Source organism: Lytechinus pictus, chromosome 3 (genome assembly GCF_037042905.1).
Source record: "Lytechinus pictus isolate F3 Inbred chromosome 3, Lp3.0, whole genome shotgun sequence".
NCBI lineage: Eukaryota > Metazoa > Echinodermata > Echinoidea > Temnopleuroida > Toxopneustidae > Lytechinus > Lytechinus pictus.
In genome coordinates this window covers 37587184-37609427 of record NC_087247.1, presented here as the reverse complement: position 1 = coordinate 37609427, position 22244 = coordinate 37587184, and the positions used below count along the sequence as shown (strand labels likewise).

General features: G+C 35.7%; 1 protein-coding gene across 2 annotated transcripts; it reads left to right on the top strand.

Annotated features, from left to right (window-relative positions):
- The first annotated feature begins 2068 nt into the window (after window positions 1–2068).
- LOC129257311 (protein Wnt-7b-like) lies at window positions 2069–20414 on the top strand. 2 transcript variants are annotated; one of them, XM_054895606.2, is made up of 4 exons: window positions 2069–2771; window positions 9463–9710; window positions 11634–11902; window positions 15492–20414. In XM_054895606.2, the coding sequence occupies exons 1-4, from the start codon at window positions 2701–2703 to the stop codon at window positions 15969–15971; spliced, it is 1068 nt and encodes a 355-aa protein (XP_054751581.1). In that variant the 5' UTR covers window positions 2069–2700; the 3' UTR covers window positions 15972–20414. The 2 variants fall into 2 exon arrangements, with proteins under 2 accessions (XP_054751581.1, XP_054751582.1); XM_054895607.2 differs by having other exon boundaries at window positions 2240–2771; window positions 9463–9692; window positions 15492–20407.
- Window positions 20415–22244: the final 1830 nt, after the last annotated feature.

Below are 22244 nucleotides of genomic sequence, written 5' to 3'. Positions count from 1 at the left end.
GTTCTTAGTCTGGTGTCTGTTCATTGACCTTATGTCATGTTAGTGAGAAACGGTGTTAGGATTGCAGAATCGAGTGGTGAAACCTTAACTAATGAATCCTTATATCTTCCTACTCTGATGTTATCATTATCACAGAGAATAGTCAATTTCAGATAATGTTGTGCTTTTTGTTGTCTGGGTACGAAATTTGTTCGTAAACAAAATTTCTTTGCGTTGTTGGCGAAGGACACTGGGTCGAACTTGACGAGATTCATCAATTTTGAAGATAACCTACATGGCCTTGCAATGAAATGAAAGCAGTTGTTAGTGATTCTTTGACGACAAGTGGATTAGGTGATGACAATTCAGTTGAGTAAAATTGTATTCCATTATCTTTCCTCGAGACAATGACTTTAATAGAATGCACTTGGATGTGTGCATGTTTGTCTTAACCGGTATCAATTTATTCTTTGTTGATGTACTTGCGAATAAACCAAGCTTTGTTTTTTCTTAGAATCTTTTGAGTGGGTTAAGCAGCTCTAGATGTGTGACTCATCGGTGTTGTTATTGACGAATTTGAACTTTTTGCCGTCAACCAGTGGTTGCTAAACTAATAAAAGGATAAATTGTCATTACACGTACATCTTACACATGTTTTTATGACTTGTAGTTATGGAACTGACAAGATTCTGAAATGAAAACTTTCTCAAACAAACGTAGATTTGTTTATTTCTATTTTTTTTCCTCCCTTTTCTTCTTTGTTTGGCACTGTTTAGGAACCTGTGTGTATATGTTCTTCATGTATCTTAAATTAATTTTACGTATGTTATGTTTTTGACAAGTGGTGGTATTTTAAGCGCGGATGATGCGGATCTAGTATTTTTCTGAAAGGGTGCACGGAAAAGGTCATCACTTCCAAATGAAGGCATTTTTGGTTTTTCGCTTTAATCTTTATCTTTCTGGGGAGCTGTAATTTTACGTATACAAAAATGTATAGAAAAAATATTAGATAGGTGAAAAGGAATTGGGAGGTTAAGAGACATTCGGTTTTTTTTTTTGACAAATCAAATCTATCTACACTAGCTGATTTTTAATTCAAATTAGAATTAAAAAAAATCAAACCCTAGGTGTTGTGATGACAACCTTCCATTGAAAACTGAAATCACATGTCATTTCCAATTTAAACTTACAAGTCTTGATCTCAATCTCGATGTTTGTTATGCTAGTTGTAAAAGAATTAATATTCTTGAATCTTATTAGTATAAAAAAAAATGAATGTAACATGGTGCAATATTACTTAGTAATAGCCTATGTCTGTAGGATACGAAATAAACCGTCGGAAAACAATTTATAGAACTTACGACTCTCCATTGTTTTTCGTATTGTTTAATTCATACGAATTATTTATATCATTTGTTTAATTAGTGAAGCACAAGGAGTGGATTGATAAAGAGTGGCAAAGTTGTATGTCGTCAGCCCAGATATACAGATCTTGAAGAGCGCTTGAGAGGGTATTAAAGTCGGCGTCTTTACAATACCCACAAAGGCATATTAATTAATCAGACAATAGGAAAACAGGTGGCAAAAGAAACCCAATACAACAATATTTAAGCGGCATCCCTCTTGCTATTATCCTTCAGTCCTTTATGTTTCTCTGTTCCTTAGTCTCTGGTCTTTTAAGTAAATACGTCTGAGGCATGTAAGTGTAAAGTCGGCCCTTTGGCAACTGTAATGCAAAAAGGGTTTTCCACCGAAGATTTGGGAAAGAAGAACGAGACAAATAAAGTGAGAATGGAGGGAGAGAAACAGAGAGAGGGGAGGGTAAGGGAGAGAGCGAGAGGGGAGGAAGAAGGAGACAATAATAATAATAATGATAATAAAGAATCTTTAAAATTACACAGAAACAGTCGAGATTTGACAGTGTTAAAAGAGACACATGGGCATTAGAAAGGAAAAAGAGAAATGTGTAGAGGTGGAAAGAGGAGTAATGATATATGATAGAAAGATGAATCAAGACAACATCTAGAAGAGTGTGGGCAAAAGGTGGAAAAGATGAGATTGTTTAGGTATCGGGGTCCAAGATTGTAGTACAAAGAATGTGCGATCTTCGGCGGGCGGTGATTGAGTTGACGATATGGAGCGAAGAGAAAAGAAGGAATTGAAACTGTGTACAGAGGGTATGAAGGTATGGGTTTCTAGACTTAATTTTTTTCTTCTTTAATATTCTGTAAGTCGGTACGGCACGATCACGTGTGTATTTACTCAACGACAGATTTCTCAGTGTGCCGATCCTTCGGGCTAGGTAGCTCAGCTTGCTTCGCTCACCGGCTAGCGTGACGGATTCCCATTTACTAAGCAGACGACCCGAGACATTGATACTTCTCTACATCTCCCGCGCCTTTTCTTTTCATTGCCCTTCCTCCTCACACATCACGTCATTTTCTCCGACCGATATGAACATGTCCGTCCATCTTATACAGGACTTAAAAGGTTAAGTCTTGCTCGGACTGGTTGTTACCATGTGACGTCATAAACCTGATCTCTGAGGACAAACTTTGGACATTGTTTCTCTTTTTAACTTTTTTTTTCTCGGCGGTCGAGGATTTGGTGGAAGAAAAACAAGAGGATTGCTGAGAAGTGTTTAAGTTTGTGTGAAATGGATCGTTGAAGAATCTGTACCGAGGCTTGATTGCTATTTTATCCATTGGGCATTGCTGAGCCATGCGGCCTAACTTGGTGTGGTTATTCCATATCATACTGCTGGTTGAGTTCTCACACCAACCCAAGCTTTTGTAAGTACAAAATACTTGCTAATACAAGAAAATGTTCTAAAACCCAACTCTACCGTTGATATGATTTCCTGTATAACCTTTTTGCTCTCGAGAAATATCGAGATAGGCGAATTTGGTTTCAGCCGGAGATGGGCTACAAACACAATTAGACTTTAACACATCGATTTTTAATTATATGATGTAGATCGAATTAATCTTCAAGTATAATTGTTTTTTTTACGACAATCTACCCAGACGGTACGATGCATTTTCGGAGATAGAGGATAACGTTTTTTCCGTTTCGTAATCCCAAGTGGTATAACTTTAAGGTCACTACTGCCGAAATGGGTCTTCCTTAAAACATATCATTGGGCAGTCCTGTATTGTGTAAATTCAAGAAAAGGAACAAGGATTAAAACATGATAGGGTCAAATTGTAGTTCTTTGATATAGGTGCTGAACGTTTACATATTATATTGGAATAGTTATTTATTAATGAGGTAGGATGCTGTTGTCAAGAAGTCTCAGGGGCGGCGGAACGGGGGAGCTCGGGGCTGAAGGCCCCCCCCCCCCCCTCCACACACACAATTTTTTGCAAAACCTTTACAAAACGTGATTTTTTTTTTGCATGGTCAGCCTCTACCCCCACTCCGACCTTATAAACTGTTCCGCGACCATGTCATTGACTTATTAGAATTGAGAAAACGTATGGGTAGCTAAGGTCTATCCTTTTTTTCAGTATTCAGATAATGATTTTTATTTATGACAACTCTGACTTATCTTCTATTACCTCAAGGAAAGGGGAGAATGGTTTCATGTACTAACGGGTTTGTATAATGTGTCGCAACAAAGAAAGACATCTTCTGAAAAGTCGAAAATTGATTCAGAATGCCGCTGTGTCTATCAAGTCATAACTCGGCGTCAAGGTTGTGCCAATGTTTGTGTGGTTGATTCAGTACCCCCGAGAGGAAATACGTGGTTGAGTCCCTGCCCCTCCCGGGACACTCCCAAAACTGAACTGGATTCCAATATCTTATCAAGAGCAAGGGTACTTAGACATACCCTGAAGCTTGGAGCTGACGCTGCATGGCGCGTTATGGTCAGTCCTAATATATAGCCCGAATGTCTTCATCGGAGGAAGGCGTTCCCGCGGGTAGCTGGCGGAACTGTGATATTTCCCGGTTAATAAACCTTGGGGGATATTCTCACCCACCTCAATTGCCAAGTTCATAGTGCGTTAACCCCCGACCATCCAACACTTAACTCCTTAAACACATTTAGTAAATCGATGACTATATACTTAAAGTCATCATGTGAAGGAAGGTAGTTTTCTCCTTTCTATCAAAAACATTGTTTAAGAGTTGAACGATGCCACTATTTTCATGAGATACCGGGAGATCATAGTTTTTCTAGACAATGTAATACACTAATAAGTCCTTTCCAATACTGACGCACAGTACATGCAACAAGAAATCTTTGTTTCTGAATCGTTAGAATTTGATGAATGGTGTGTGTATTTTCATATGTCCTTTGCTTTGTCAGTTAAACACAACATTTCAGCGCTCTAATGAGCCGGTACAGCACGACACAGAACACTGAAGATGAATTACCGCATTGGACTAACCTCATCTCTCAAACTCTTTTATGCCTCCTTTTGCTAAAATATTGTCACAATATAAAGAAATGAACGATTTAATTCACACCGTGATGATAATATTGTGAGATTCATGGATATTAAACATGTTTAATTTTGTGTGTGACATAAAAACAAACGGAAAAAAGCAGCGCCGATATAAGATACATCATAAAAGAAAGACCGGGAGCAAGATTTTACTTAAAGTACTTTTAAACCAAACAGGTTGTTTGGGGGCTTGTAGGTATGTTAATCGATTGTCTGTTCCTCTCCTATGTGATTATATTTATAGCACTTTGTTGCTTTGTCAATGGAGCTACTCCCTTCATACAAGCCATTGTTTGAAACCTTAGAATTAAAATCCATTGGCGCCAAGTAATGATTTATAATAAACTACTGAGGTATTATGTTCGGAACTAAATAATTATACCTCCAAAGAAGAATATTTGTGTGGCATTGGCAGATTTTGGGGATTGTTGTATCATCTTTGTGAACATTTTGATACGTGAATTATTTGAAACATATACATAGCACCATAACTAAAAAAAATAATAATAATGTAAAGAGTGTAACGTGGAAACGCGCTTCTTCAAACCTTTTTAAGTATGATGATATTGAAGCATGTGTCATGTATGTGATTATCGTTTAATTAAGATCAATTTGAGATTAATTTAAGATGGAACGCAAAGCACACTTCTGCATCCCAAATCATAATATTGCCATTCTATATTACTTTTATGACTCGATTTTGAACTCGCAAAACCGCAAGTACAACATCAACCCGAATGGGGGTCGATAACAAAGCCGTATAAACCTCTTTCATCTGACCCTGTCGGATTCACTCGTATAGTGTACCCTCGAATGGAAACTAATCATGTTGATGAACATGGATGTTTATGTTGTTAGAATCAATGTTGACTCACTGGTATTTCATTCCATTTCCCAGACCTATGCCATATTATAACCGCGTGTATAAACATTGAACACACACACAACGAACACACGCACGCACACACACTCACCCTCCATGGCATTCCTATGAGAATTCTACTTGCACAATATCTGCTGGTCAATCTTTAACCCGTAACCAGCGATTCGTGTAATAGTTACTATTGTGATGACGGCATCGATAACAAATTGGCTAAGAAAATAGAGGTTTATCCCGAAGTCGTTATAATCCAACAAGTGTCAGGTTGGATCTTTATCTTAGGTCTTTATATATTAGGAAAAACGGAAACTTTTCCATTAAAGTGGAAGGAATCTATCAAAGGTTGACCTAGTGATCATCTCCATTTGGAATCCATGTTCGTCATGCCGAGTCATGGGTGATGGCCCTACTTATCTTTCGTTTCTGCAATAAAAAGATAACTGTATAGACCTATTAACACCATACCTAGGATGTCTTAACTTTACCCATCTTGTAATAAGACATATTAAAGAGAAACATGTGGGGGAAAAATCACATGTGAATTGCTACCCTAATCACAATGTCCTCAGGAAATGGGACATCGAGGAATTAAATTGAAATCCAAATCATATGCGATTTTTATGATTTCCATACCCCAAACTTATTAAAAGATATTATAAACAAGTCTATGTTTTTAAAGTCTTTACTATAGGCAAAACATAAAAAAGAACCACATTGATTCTCAATTCATCAGTTTTTTTATCCTCTGATTAAATAACACAAGATATTAGGCCTATATATTTTCTTTTATGCATTTTGAGGTACTGCGTGTGAATACGATCGTAATCGCAAGTGACTGATGTTGACGAAATTAAGACGATTCTCGTGCATCTTTGCCTGATCATAATCCAGCACGTTCTGCATGATGTCAATTTGACTTTCATGGGTCTAGTTTGAGAAGGGGTAATCGTTGAACGTTTCCATATTTTGTGCACGGTCCGAAAAGTAGAAAAGTAGTATAGCATGGCGGTCGGTATTTCAACGAGCCGATTTGAAGACCTCGTTCATTTACACGATGAAAGACGTGGCGAAAAGCGATACCTTCTCTGGCTCTTTCACTCAACCATATTCCATATACCACCCCTCTCCAGAGTTTCATTCTCTTTCTTTGCTTATTTTTACGTCGTATCTATCATTGCCTTCCTCTTCTCCCACCCACACTTTCCACCAAACCTTTTCATCACTTTCTACTTGGAAAGGTTATCCTCACTTTCTATTTAAGAAACTTCGAGAAGAAGATCAGAATTTTTTATCCAAAACACAGCTTTGGAAATTCAACTACATATATAAGCTTAAAAGCAATTTCGGTATGTGGGCATATAATTTATCTATACATACAAATATTTAAATATGCTAATTGGCTCTAACGTTTAACAAGGAGAGATGCCTGCTTTGATCTCAATCGCCTTTGATATATAGATTTTAAAATATGTGGGTTCAAAACACGTTACACAACAAATTTGTGATTTTTATCATATTTTGAGGATGCCCTTCACATCGTTGATTAAAAATGCTTGGCAGTATTTCAAACATTAATCATAATATATCAAATATACATTATACTCAATTAAGTAATACAGCCACGTGATAATTCAGTAATGGAACTGATATCATATGGTGAGCATTGATTCCATGTAAGTCAGACTTTAACATGATGTAAAACACATTTTTTGTGGATAAAATGAATAAAAAGGGTAGAAATATGTAGTTCGCCAGATTGAAGCGTAACATGATAGTCACGTGTGAGTTATGTTGAACGTGATGCCTACTCATGTCGAATGTCTCTTTTGATATCAGACCTAGTGATGATATTTCAACAACTATGTCCGTTAACCATCATCTGGTAGTGATGCTGATGGGGTGGGATACAAAGTTGGTTACCATGGTGATAAAGATTGAAACTATGAAAGGCGAGAGATAATGTCAATTTGCGATGACGATAACTGTTGTAACGAAAGAGGGTGTGACAATATTGGTGTTTACAGTTATTAGGAGTTCTTAGCAAACGCCCTCCTCTCGTTATCATTATTTCAATGTTTGTGGTTTTGTTCATTAATTAAATTTCGTTGGCAGCTGATCATTTTTTTATGGGAATATAAGAGTATAGATTATTATCTGTGCGTCTAAATATTAAGGATGCTGTCTTACATGTATTTTGTACCCGTTTGTTCCTTTTCAAGTTACTACATAATATTTAAGGTTCCCGCACACTTTTCGACTAGCCAGTTCGATAGATATGGCGTCCTTTGTTACGTCATAATAATATAGGATATATCTTATTTAAGTCAAATAATAACTATAACAATATTGTTACTTTGTTACTTTTATAAATTACAAGTCTTTAGATCAAAGAAATTGCCAAGTTGACGTTAAGTTGTATCCCGATAACAGAACGATTGTCCGATCGTCATTACGATTAATTTTATTCTCCTTAAAAATTATGAATAAAATAACAATACATTTTCCAATTAAAATTATCAGACAATCGTACAATACATATTCTAATCCTTACATCAACCTTTTTTTTTCAAAAATTATGTCGGTTAGGCCTATATTCATGATATTCACAAGTTGTGCGATGGCCTGTAAGTTTTGTCATTGCCATACCGCTTCATTTTTTTTCTCTCTGATTTCTTTCCTTTATCGTCTATGTGTGTGCATGATGTGAGTGTGTGATTATGTGTGGGTTACAAAAATGAGAGTGGGTAAAGGTGCCCCAATATGTATGCATGGATGTGAGTTTTAAAGTGTATGTGTGTAGTGAGTAGGTGGGGATGCTGCGAGTCTGTGTTTATTAATGTGAGCACATCAATGTATTTATGGTCAGTTAAATTCACGATGAATTGAATTAAATGCCAGTCAATCGGAGATATTAGTGCCTATTACCTATTCACAATCATACATGGACTGCACGATGGTTGGACTAGTTTCATGACATGATATTGGCTCCAACGATTAGAGTAATTAAGGATTTATGAACCATTTATTCAAATAATTCAACCATAAAATGCCAGTTAAGAGTCTATCAATGATAAGAAAATTTGCGAGACCTGAATGAGGATAATTATTGATTCGAGAATAAAACGTGTCAAGGCGATGCAATTAATCATATCGAGATGCCTTGTTTGATGAAGCCAAAGGTAAACAGTGTAATGATTTTATGATGACACCTTGTTCTGGTCATGGAAATTACAGTCTGAAGTTCTGAATAAAGTTCGAAGTTCACCTTTATTACCAGAGTCCTTGTAATATCCATAATTTCAATCAATTTTGATATTCCACAATACCCCAATGCTAGATACTTGTTCGTTTTATGTTGTATTTGTTTATTCATTGTTGTTCGATGCCTAATAATATCAATTTTAATGAAAAGAACAGAAAATGAACTAAAGGCATATCAAGGTGAAAATCTGCTTGTTTGCATGTAAACAAAATTAATTTTCATCAAGTCGGACAATAAAACAACTATTTATTTATGATATGCCTTCAGGTTTCCCAAGTGAGAAAACTGCACAATTCCTTCTTACAATGATTGATAACGTGTTATCAACGTTCTTATCATTTTATTAATATTATTTTAGTTACCTATGCATAAGAGAAGCAGAAATGTGAACAATTTACAGAGAATAGAAATGTAGATATACATAAGATTGATGAAAGTATCTTGGATGGGAATGAAAACCAATGTATATAGGACATAAACAAAAAGCAAGAAGTCATATACTCCAGCAGAAAATCATTGTAAGGAATATATTGGAGGACAGAGTATAATGGTCAAATATAAATTGGAGAATGAAAAAAATTTCGTGGGACAAGAAAAAAATCCAACACGGCTAAAGATAAAGTTCAATAGAGAGGTGTTGAAATCAGGAGAAGATACTCAGAGAAGATAGATATGCTTAAGAATTTAGCACAGTTATCAAAGTAAAATGATGTAGAGTTAGAATTTTACTTCATTACAAGTAATACTTCGGCCTTACATGCACTTATTTACTCCAGTTGACACATTATTAATGTTACTGATCGAACCTCGATAGCTATATAGGCTACGAATTCAACCCATTCTTTTCTACATTTCTAATAATATTTTCATTGTTTCGATGATAATCACAGAGCCCTTTCGTCGGTGGTAGCACTCGGAGCCAACGTAATCTGCAATCGCATCCCCGGTTTGGCTCCACGGCAGCGGGCCATCTGCCAGAGGAGGCCAGATGCCATAGTGGCCATCGGAGAAGGAGCACAGAAGGCCGTGCAGGAGTGTCGATTCCAGTTCCGCAACGGAAGGTGGAACTGTACCCTGCCAAAGTATGAAGAGACCATCTTTGCACAAGACATGCCTGCTGGTAAGGCAACACGACGAGGTGCGATGAATTAATAATTGTTACATGATCCGTTTCCACGATCAGAAAGATTTTCAATTTATCAGTTGAAGTGCATCAAATGTATTGGCATTTTTACGTTCCGCAGGGGTAATATTGATAATCGTAATGGAATTCAGGGCTTGTCTCTGTGGCCAGCTTACATGAGGGCCCGTTGCATAAAACTTTAGCCATAAAAAATTTGGCAAATTTTTTCCCCGAGTTTTTTTAATATGCAATTTTCAACGGCATAATTTAGTTTGCCAGAGTTTTTTTTATGGCAAAAGTTTTATGCGCTTCCTGTGACGTTGGACACAATTACCCTATAGCTTTAGCCTTTACACATGCGCACGAATATGTATGCATGTATTTGATGAATGACATACTGGGGTGGTTGGGATTCAAACCTACGATCTTCTTATTGAAAGGTGAGAGTCAAAACCACTAGACCACGACGCTCCCATGAATTCAGTTGATCTTTTGAAAGTCTTTCTGATCACGTTAAGCATTGTATTAGCTTCTTTAATATTTAAGATGAAAAAAAAATTATTCGTTGACAAATTCATCTGGTTATAGCTACTGAACTTTTTATTCTTGCTATAACAGGCATATATAACAATAATTATTGTTTTATTCCCCAAGATAAAGAAGGTTGCCAAAATATTTGGTCTACAACTTGAACGAGACCAACCTCCACCGTTTGACATTCAAGTAGATTTTTTGTATTATAGTATCTAAATTCACGGGCGGCGCGATTGTATTTGATAGGGAAAGGACGATGACATATCTTATCGCTGGCTCTCTTCTTATTTTTCTTTTCCCTTTCTGAGATCCTCTTCTTTTTTTCTTTGTTTTGTCCATCTTTATTTCTTTATGAATTGAAAAATCAAAGAAGGCGGTAGTCCCAGTCTCCCCCCCCCCCCCTCACACGAGTTGCCGCCTCTGTCTATGAGTGTAGAGGTCGCATAAACCGTGGAATTGTATCAGATCAAGACCAATATAGTTCGATATTCTGAACGAACAATATCATGTGACACACTAGCGTACAGATGGGGATGCTTGGGGCCATCCCCCCCCCCCCAAAAAAAAAGGTTTCATATCCAATAAAAATGGGAAACGGAAAGAAAAAAAGGGAAAAATACTGTTTTCTGAATATTGTTTTCTGAATATTATATCAAAATCTAGACAAAAAATGTGGGTTTTTTTACATCATTTATATTTTGTTCCATCTTTTAATTATTTTATTTTTATTATTTTTGCCCATCCACGACCTCTTTATGCTAAAAACTGCTCTTTTCCGGATATTTGTCCTCACCTTTCAATTAAGCCAGACTTCTAAAGAAAATGTATTTTCATAAAGATATTTCAAATGTGTTAAAGGTTATTAACCTTTTCAATCCATTTATCAACATCTTTATTATCATTCCTCTTGACAGTAATTGTTTCCTCCTAGACTTTTACTCATCCGTACTTCTTCGAAACCTTCAGTTCATGGAAATGTCGTCTTCCCTGGTTTGTGGCGACTCGTCTCTTTTTTTCAACGATGATAATAAATGCCCTGTCAAAATATTTCTCTGATTACAAGTCATGTATACAGAATCATTTTGTTTTGATTTGTGCCATTGTTTTGTGGTTAGTTCTTGTTGTTATCTTATTTCTTCATGAAGAATTATATCACTGTTTGATAGTATTTTCAAAGAGCCCCCCCCCCCCCTTCCACTCTCACTTTTTTCCTTTCTCTCTCTCTTTCTCTTTATGTTGTTATTCATGTATATATATTTTTCTTGTAAAAGTATTATCTTTTCAGATTTCTATTTCTGATCACAGCATTATATAAATTTCCTCACTTTTTATTATTTTTGTTTCGTTTCGAACTCGTGTTTGACCGTTTCTTGCTGTATTTTTCGTTTACCGATTCCCGGGCAGGTAATCGCGAGGCGGCCTTCCGTAAAGCCATCACCTCAGCCGGCATCACACACGCAATTACCGAGGCATGTATGCAAGGTAATCTCACCAACTGCAGCTGTGATCGAAGCAAGGAGACCGGGGTCACCGACGAGGGTTGGCGATGGGGAGGCTGTAGTGCTGACGTCGAGTACGGTCTCAGGTTTTCAAGGCTTTTCGTCGACTCGGGTGAAGTGGCAAACAATGCCAAGACGCTCATGAACCTTCACAATAATGAAGTTGGCAGAAAGGTAATTCTAATTCTTTTTCTTCTTCTTCTTCCTTTTCTTCTTCTTCTTCTTCTACTTCTTCTTTTTTTTTCTTTTTCTTTTTCTTTTTCTTTTTCTTCTTCTTCTTCTTCTTCTTTTCTTCTCCTCCTCCTCCTCCTCATTCTTCTTCTTCATCTTATTCTTCTCCTAATCCTCCTCCTCATTCTTCTTCTTCATCTTCTTCTTCTCCTAATCCTCCTCTTCATTCTTCTTCTTCTTCTTCTCCTCCTCCTCCTCAATCTTCTTCTTCTTATTATTATTCTATTACTTAATTCTTCTTCTTCTTTTTTTCTTCTTTTTCTTCTCCTCCTTGTCCTCATTCTTCTTCTTCTTCTACTACTTCTTCTACTTCTTCTTCTTCTTCTCCTCCTCCTTCTCATGTTTGTTCTACTTCTTCTTCTTCTTCCTCTTCTCCTTCTTCTTCTCCTTTTCTTTCTTCACCTCCTTCTTCTCTTTCTCCCCCTTAACTTCTTATCCTTGGCTTTCTTATATGGCTAATGACGTTACGTAACATAATTTCTCTTTTAATAATTTTCAAAGAAAAGTTCCTATTTAAAATAGAATTTTAAATATTGTGGGGGTTGTATAAATCGCCTTGGTCTTAGATTGATTGCTTGATTGTGTGACCTATCTTAAAAATTATGTTGCCACAGATGAAAGAAGTGTGATGGTTAAGGTTAGTTATAGCAGAGAATATTTCAGATGCCTTCTCATAGATTAAGAAATCATTTGCTTTCATTGATCGAAATTCATATAATAATTTCATCCTGATTTGACTTGAAACAATGTTAGTACCAATATGCCTAATCAATTAAAGTTTTTAATTTTATAAATATAGAGCAAACAATACATGATTGGACTTCTGTTTATTCATTTCATTAAAATGACATTTAAAATTCATATAGTTTTTCGTTAAAATTATTGCAGTTGGATTGTTGTACATAATTATTACACTGAAAAGAATTCAAACAAAATATCAATTGGATGACTTCTGAGCCCCCAAATCTTAAGGTTAAAGAGTAGCTTATAAGTAGATTGTGTTGTGACGTATTTGAAATTCGAAAATAATTGATGTAAAATGAAATGAGGGAGCGGCAAAATCGGAGACAAACATTTGCCTCCCCTGATCATTTTGTAATAACTGCAAAAAATTGCTCATGTTTCCCACAATTACAACAAACACAATATGATGTGGAAATATGATACACCGAGCTTTCCGAAATGTATCAATGAGTTTTGACCTAGTGAAGGATTAACAAAGCAAACATTTAATTGTTTCCTTTGGGGCGAATTAGAGATCTAGATTTTTAATGTGACTCAGAGGGCAAAGAGAGTTCTATCTAGGTTATGATGTTATGGTTTTTATTTTACATTTCTGACAAAAAATAAAAATATGGCGCCGATGCTTGGTTACATAAATTGATTTGAATGGCAGTTATCAATATAGACAAACAAAAAAGAAACTTGTTAATATCAAGAAGTAACTTAAATGTTTTTATGACATATATATGGCGCAAGGTTATTGTTGCTCCCGTTATTAAGACCAAGTGGGGCACATCACCACCCTGAAACCGAAAGGATGGTACTCATTTTGGGGGAAAAAACAAGTAAATAGGTTGTCCGTAAGACAAGTATTAGAAGGATAACTAGATATGAGTCCTTGTAAAAAGTATCGAATGTTCCAGCTAACCTCCAAACCAAATTCCTATCCGGAACAATGCCATGAAAGGTAAATGAAAGAAATGCGCTTAAAGGTCCCTTGTATTCGGCAAATTATCTTTTGCATTGTTTGCCAATTACTCCTGGCGAACGCGTTCAAAGGAGCAGCGCAACAACAAGCTTTTCTTTGAAAGCACAACACAATGATTACTTGCTTAACTGATAGTAGGGCTTCTTCGACCACCAACCGTAATAGTTTCCTTTGCAAGAAAAAGGAAAAATGTTAAACCATCTTTATTTCAGGGATGGGAAGCAGAAAGGAGATAAAAGAGAGAGTTAAAAATGAGGAAAATGGGGCATGGGAACAGAAATGCATAGATAAAATGAAAGGGGGAACACATAAGAGATGAAGAGACATACCAAGACAGATTCTGAGTCAGTCTTTGTGTCTTTGGACCAAAGGCCTGGTTCATCTTGCCGAGACGCTATCCAATTAAAGGAAACCTAAAATATGACATGTAGACGTGAGAGATAAAACCCAAAGCAACAAAGAAACTAACGTAATTGCTACTTTCATTGATATACAAATCTGTTTGTGTCTAAATTAATTCCCTTTCTGCGCTGTATCCCTTAGAAATCATTTCGCAAATTGAAATAGGAAATAAACAGTAGAAAGATGGGAGGTGAAAGTTTTGATGAATTAACTTTTTTAATGAATTAACGTAATGATATGATATTTTCATGATTTTTGGGTGATAAATGCACATTGCAAATGGATTACAAAACTAGCATTATTTGATTTTACTTGCAAAGCAAGCTTAGTTTTTATACATGGTCACTTATTGATATCATTCGCATAGACGTTAAACTACTGTATTTGAAGTTCAATATTGTTGGGGGTATTGGCATGAACCAGACTGCGTGTCTCAGGGGAGTGTGAGAGCAAAAAGAATACCACGAGGCTTATTGATAGACAACTTATTGATAGACAAAAGGCCAACTAAATTTCTCCTTACACTTTCATTACTATCTCATTACTACTAGTCTACTTCCATTTCTGCCTAATATTTCTCCTCCTTCTACTTCTAATTATATGTCTATACTTTTACTTCTACTTCTATTTCTTCATCTACTTCTACTTCTATACATCTAACTCTACATCTACGTCTACTTCTACATCTCATTTTACGTCTACTTCTATACATCTACGTCTATGGCTATATCTTCCTGTACATCTATACATCTACTTCTACGTCTTCATCTACGTCTACTTCGACTTCTACTTCTAATTCCACGTCTAAGGCCTACTGAATTTCTCCTTACTCTTTCATTACTACTCATTACTACTATGCTGCTTCTATTTCTACCTAACATTTCTCCTTCTACTTCTAATTCTACTTCTAATTTACTTCTTCTTCTACTTTCTACATCTACTTCTACGTCTACTTCTACGTCTACTTCTACATCTAAATCTTCGGCTACTATACGTCTACATCTATACATCTACTTCTACATCTTCATCTACATCGACTTCTACATCTTCATCTACATCGACTTCTACTTCTAATTCCACTTCTACCTCTGTTTCTACTTATAAGTCTACTTCTACTTTTACCTCAACTTCTACTTCTACGTCTATTTTTACTTTTACATCTACGTCTACCTCTACGTCTACATCTATACATATAATTTCTACTTCTACATCTTCATCTACGTCTTACGTATACGTTTATATCTACTTATTCGTCTACGATTACGTTTACGTCTACATCTACTGCGTCTATGTCTCCGTCTAATTCCAGTTCCATTACTTTTTCTGCTTCTACTTCCTTCTTTTTATTTTTTTATTTCAAATTTTATTCAACCCTCGATACTAAAGCTATATATTTCTATTGTTGTTTTCTTAATTCAGGTAGTAGAGGATCATGTAGGAATGGAATGCAAATGCCACGGTGTTTCAGGGTCGTGTACCACCAAGACGTGCTGGACAATGCTTCCCAATTTCCGATCAGTGGGAGATATTCTCAAAGAGAAATACGAATTAACTCTCCAGGTGGAGCCCGTAAAAGCTAAGCGAACAAGGAGACCGACGTTTCTCAAAGTCAAAGACTCCGAGAATTACAGAAAACCACGTTTGTCTCATTTAGTGTTTTTGCACCGGTCGCCGAACTATTGTGAGTTCGACGAGAACAATGGTTCGATGGGAACGGTGGGACGGAGGTGCAACCGGACGTCGACATCGACAGACAGTTGTGATCTTATGTGTTGCGGCAGAGGCTACAACACACATCAGTACACCAAAACATGGCAGTGCAACTGTAAATTTTATTGGTGCTGCTACGTCAGATGCAATCAATGTAGCGAACAGACTGAAGAATACACGTGTAAATGACACGGACTTTGTGTAAGGACAATCACCATAAACAGCAATAGGATGCCCAAGATGGGTGTTTATTGATTGTGAATACAATCTGAAAATGTTAATGGTTTAATGTGACGAAAAAGTTGTCCAGGGCATTTGGATGTCGACGATCAAATCGACGACTGAAGTTATAGGACTGAGTTCAAATCGGAAAACTCCTAAAAGGAGAAGAAAAAAAGCCATATCGAAAGTTTTTACAAAAATAGACACATTTGTCTGCATAATCATGCTATTTTCTCTATCCTCTTAGCGTGGCGAGACTTGATACTTGTCGTGCTTATTCGTTCTTTGCCTATAAACTCTAACACGTTTAGTACCAACGGTTTGCAAAGATCAAACAATATTGCGTCATAATATCCTCACTATATATCTTGTGTAATCAAATGCGTGCATACTGAGTGGGATGGTGCCAAGTCGATATTACTTGTCTCTCTGACCTCCCATCGAACCAACAGTCATCTCTACGATTCCATCAAATCCAACTTCCGTTTGCTTTTGTTTCGTTTGTACAATTACATATCATTATACTAGTACCATCTCCAAATCACTTTGTCATCGAAGATATTGCTTCGATTTGGGGGTAAATTATAATAATAATTGTATAGCAAGTGGATAATTTCCTATCAAATAGGTGCGATGATATAAATTTAGCCTGAGAACAATCACAAATTCTTAATTTCTATAGCATCATCTATTTTGTTTATTTAATAGTAAAATAAACTTATGATGCCTCTCGCACGGAGAAGTGTCCAACATAGTTGACATCTTGGAGATGCCAATTGCCTGACATTCTAGCAGATCATTTTGTTAGGCCTATTATAAGAAACAATTTGTATTTTGCAAATGTTACGTTTTTGACTATGTAAGACCTGATAAAACATAATCGGTTTGATGACATTTCAACTTGAAATAAAATGCCTCTTCTAATATCAAGTTACAATGTTTTTAAACTGTGTAAGCTTGCAGAATGTGTATCTGAAACGAAACTACACTTACAGAGTAACTCGGACACAATCTCTTTCACACAAATTTCAAATTTGTTCCAACGAATTAAAGCTTTTAGTCTATAAATTCATATTGGTTGTGATTTTTTCTATCAGTACTTGAAATTGTTTTATTATGGATACACCGCTCTCTCTTTTTTGTGACTATTGTGACCTTTTCCTTCCCCGAAATTCTTTCATTTTCCATCCCATCAGTGTTGTCTTTTCTTTCTTTTTTTATTCAAATCTTTCAGAAATCAAAAAGGTCTAGACTGTCGAAATATCGTAATCGAAATTCGGAAATGGTAATCTAAAATATGAATTATTATAGCCGTGAAAAGAATATCATATAAAAGCGCATTCGCATAATGATTTAAATGCATTCAAACTATTGATAGGATGTAATATCTCGGTGTTAGGTTTTTAATATTTTCATATTCCATTAGGCTGCATGAGTTTACAGTAAAAAAATAATGAATACCCCCCCCCCCCCCCGTGTATGTTACAAGTCACTTTTCAAGGAACTTATAGTATTCATAACACATGTATTATAATCACAATACCTGATATATAGGCTACCTTCTAAAACAAGAGCAAGGATTTAGTATTTAAGTCTAGAAGGACATGAAAAATCATGTTTATATGCACGTTATTAGCATTATTTGCAAATAATATGTGAACCAGTTAAAATTCCAGAGCAGATTACTTAACCCTTTGCCCGATTTATTTCACCAAAGTCGTCTACATTATGTCTTTTCGTCTATTCCCCAAAAGGTTCTCCAACTTATTTAGGACAAAACCTTGGTTTTAAATTAAATTTTGTAGTTGTGGGGTAAGCATGTCTGAGATTCGGGAAACTTCTTTCATTTTTGTCCGCTCCATCTCATCACAGCTCCCCAAAATCTCATGACCAGTTTTAATATTGACAGTTATTTTTATCCGCAATGTACACATCACACCGCATATTTGTGCAACGTATTATCTTTCTTTCATGACTTAGTCTTCAAAAGTCTTTTCCTTTATCCTCTGATCTTATACCCCAACCATCCGTATTTTCCCCGTTTTCTTTATCATTTATCGCACGAACATAATGAGTGTATAATGACATCCCACTTCAGAAGAATATACACCTCTTATCGGGTAAATGGGTTGATTTATTTCTCTTTCTGAAAGGCAATGCACAAATAGCTCCCAGTTAAATGCGTCATAATCCCGTCCGACATCAAATTCAATCCATATACACCTCCCAATCATGTATCGCCGCCTTCTCTCGGTTTACTGTTAAAGCGATTTAAAGTTTATGAAGAAGGAACGCTGACAGGTTACCGTCAATTTAAGAATTCATTGTGATGAGAGGATCGTTTCACATTCATGACACCTGTCAAATTAAACAATGAGTTTATACTAGACATATCCGCTTAAATGTTCAAGTGGAAAAGTGTCGCAAATCCTTGATTTTATTACCATTTTGTAATACTTCTTTTTTAATCTCACAATGTTTCAGAGTTCAGAATAACTATCTGGTCTCCCCTCGTTGTATGTATTCATTATTTGAGCTGTATTCTGTCTAGACTTTCACGATAAGAACGTTCGTTAAAGGATAATCAAATCAAAAAAAGTACATGCCTTTGATCCATCTGCCTTTGAACTGGTCAAGAAATCATAGACTTGCTTTATCAACATTCTATTTTTAAAATCGTCATTTTGTAAGTTTTGATTGAAAGAAATTTCCGCAATATTATGTTTTAAAAAAAGCAAAATAGACATAATCATACAGTATAAGAGTGGATCAAGAGCTGAGATTTTTTATCATCTCATTTAAGCTTGAATTTTCACAATTCATCGTGTCCAATGCGCTTACAATGCAAGTGAACTGAAAGCAATTTTGATTTTTTTTTTTCTATACTGATGCGTGGTCCTGAGCATCATCGATGTACCATTTGTTCGCTAATAAATTTGAGCTTTATAAGATATGATCTTTATTGTCATCAATTTAATGCTTTTCTCGGGTAAAACGAGCAGATGTGATCATTGTTCTGATACACTCAGTAAAATTGTATTTTGAATGAATAGTGAGATCAGAATGGGACCATCACAATGTGTCGATCATTTGTATTAATTAGAAAGCAGTCATGAACTTGTAAATCGAGTTATAAAACAAATAATTCAAAATATTAAAAACGGTTGCGGGAAAATATAATAATCATTGCTCGGAATAATATTTGGATTTACATTTAAATAAAGAATAAGTATGGAGACACTCAATAGTTTTCCATGAATAAAGATTGCCTTCGTTATCATGGTTATTGTTATTGCCAATAAAATATTATTCTATAGCAAGTCAGATGATCGTTTTGCGATCTCATTCCCTTGGATGCATGATCATTCATTTACTCTGAGATGTGGTTTGAGTGTTTTCTTTGAATTTCCGAAATTTAAACAACTGGTTATGTGAAAAAAAAACATCAAGTGCATGTCCAAGACTTTATTGTTAAAAAAATAGTAGAGAATAATGAACGATGATGAATTGGTGCTTAGCAAAACAATGTTTAAAAAAGTATGTTAAAAATATCTACTTTTGAAATTCCATCCCAATTATTATTTCTCACAATTACATTATATATATTTTTGTAAGTATATTATTGAATTGATCTTTAAGTCGTATGAATATCACTCATACCTATAGACTACCTGCCTATTTATTATGGGTTATGGCCTTACTCTCACTTGCAAGCTCATCCATTTACTGTTTTCATGAAATTATTCAGCTACGTTGAATTTTGTGGATTTACAATCAATAAATATCAAAACCTTAAGAATATTTATCTATTTATTTATTGAATTCTTAAGTATGAAGATTCTCTATTCTTAGCTGAGTAAATTCCATTGTCAGGATTGTCCATCAGGTAGGAAATGCATTTCTCTTAATTGACAGCAATGGTCAACAATATAGGAAAAGAGACAATCATAATTTACAAAAGTCTTCTCGTTTTATCATCGTTCATGCATTTACCTTGATAATATAAATGATAACTGATAAATGACAGATCTTGTTATCTTTCAAATATGATATTCAAACAGCTTTATGAAGATGAATGATGGATCGTTTCAAATCCCCACAATTGCCTATTTACATGATTAAGTAACACTGATTTCATTTTCTTCCATATTTATTGGCGTTCTCCAGGATTGTTATAAGTAATCTAATGTTGAATGTGATTCTAAGACGTTCGTGCTTTTCAATGGTCTTAAAGGGTTTTTCTTTTTTAACTTTTGTTTGACTTTTAATAAGTCTAAAACAATACATGCCTTTTCCTTATGCCAATAAAGATATATGTACAGTGTTGTTTTCTATGATTATGTATGATAAAATCTTTTTATATTGTATAATAAAATCAATTGTCTATAATATAAAAAAATCTCACAATCTTACTTTTCTATTTGGAGCGTTTTGTTTAACCTATACATAGTTTTGGTCAAAATATGGGTTTCCTCCAATGGAGTGGTGCCTAATTCCCCCTACAAATTCGAAATCGATCAATAATTGTGCCATTTGAACACCTATTAATTTCATACGCAAAAAGGGTCACCAATATACTCTTTTAACACTAGCGGTATACGTATTTTCCTTTTCAAACTACCTGATTCTTATATTTGGCATACACGTTTGACTAGTATCTTTATAGGGACAGCTGTAAATTAAGATAAACATTTCAAGGCAATTAATCATATTTGGAAATGATTATGTAATATTTCCATGGAATGTGTACTGTCATAATTCTAGTAGGCACCCGGGTAGGCACATAGCCATCCGTGCGCGACGAATTCAAGGTGGCTCCTATTCTTTTATAATTCTTGTTCTTTTTTTTTATTGAAAGTGCTAATTTTATTTACCCCACTCCCCCACCCCCACACACAGGTTTATTTCCAAATGGTCTAATGCCAATTCGTCCAATTGCCAACTCGTCTACTATCTTTGGTCTACCACCAGTTCGTTCACTATCCACATGGTCTAATTGCCATTTCGTCCAATCGCCATTTCGTCTAATAACCAGTTGGTCCAACAGCCATTTAGTCCATTTGGTCTAATTGAAGTAAGTGATAATTGTACAAAATGAATGAAAATGAAATGGATATTAGAACAACTGGTTATGAGACGAAATGGTCATAGACGAAATGGTGATTAGACGATGTGAAGATTGGACCAAATGGTTGTTAGACGAAATTTTGATGAATGGAATGGCATTAAACTAACTGGAAGTAGACCATTTGGTGAGTGAACGAGTTGGCAGTTGACGAATTTGGCAATTTACCCACACACACACACACACACCGCCTGAAATTTTTAAGAGCATCCTTGAGCATAATTAACTTTATACAAGTATAATGTTTTGCCCCCGCTGTCCATTTCCCGGGCCATTTCCACAGACCCATGTTAAATACAGTGGCGTACATAATTATGGTCCGAATAGTGGTGGGTGATAGCAATATATTGAGCGGAAATTTCCCAATTCAAGGGGGGTACTCTCACAGGAAGGACTATGTCAAAGAGATACATAAGACGAGTATACCTCCCACTTTTGGTGACGAAAGTTAAGGCCTATCACGAAGTAGGCTTCTCGATGACTGTTTGATGAATTGATTGTCTGGTTTAATTAATTACCCATGCATATTAACGTGGGAGCGAGTGAAGCGAATGAGCAATTGTTCAGTTGTTAAAGATTCCATGGTGTCTAAAAGCGTCGTTATAAGTGTGTGAGAGACTACCTGAAAAGCCTTCAAAGTTAACTAAATCTAATATTACGAAAGGGTGTGTTTGTCGAGCATTAGAAATAACTATGTTTCAGTAGTTTAAATGTAATGTGCACATAATTCATGAAAGAGGAAAAAGGGGTGATGTATCATAACGAATTGAGGCTTCGGATAATTTTCTTTTATATAAATAATAGAAATGCGTTTTGTCTATTGAAATTATTGAATTCATAAGTAAATCATTTATAACCATACTCTCGATATGTGCGGGTACAACCGTTGCGTAGCGACCGCTTGAGAGATTTTGCGATTTTGAAATGCAAACTTGGCAAGTTTAAGCTTTTTAATAGCATTCAATGATGAATTCACGCAAAAAACAGCTACCCCTAGTTATTTAATGATAAAACCCCTTAATTTCTTTCTTGATGTGGGGGATATTGTACAGGTCACCCACCAGCACCCGCCCCCCCCCCCCTCCAATTGAGGGATGTACCTAAAGCATATCCCA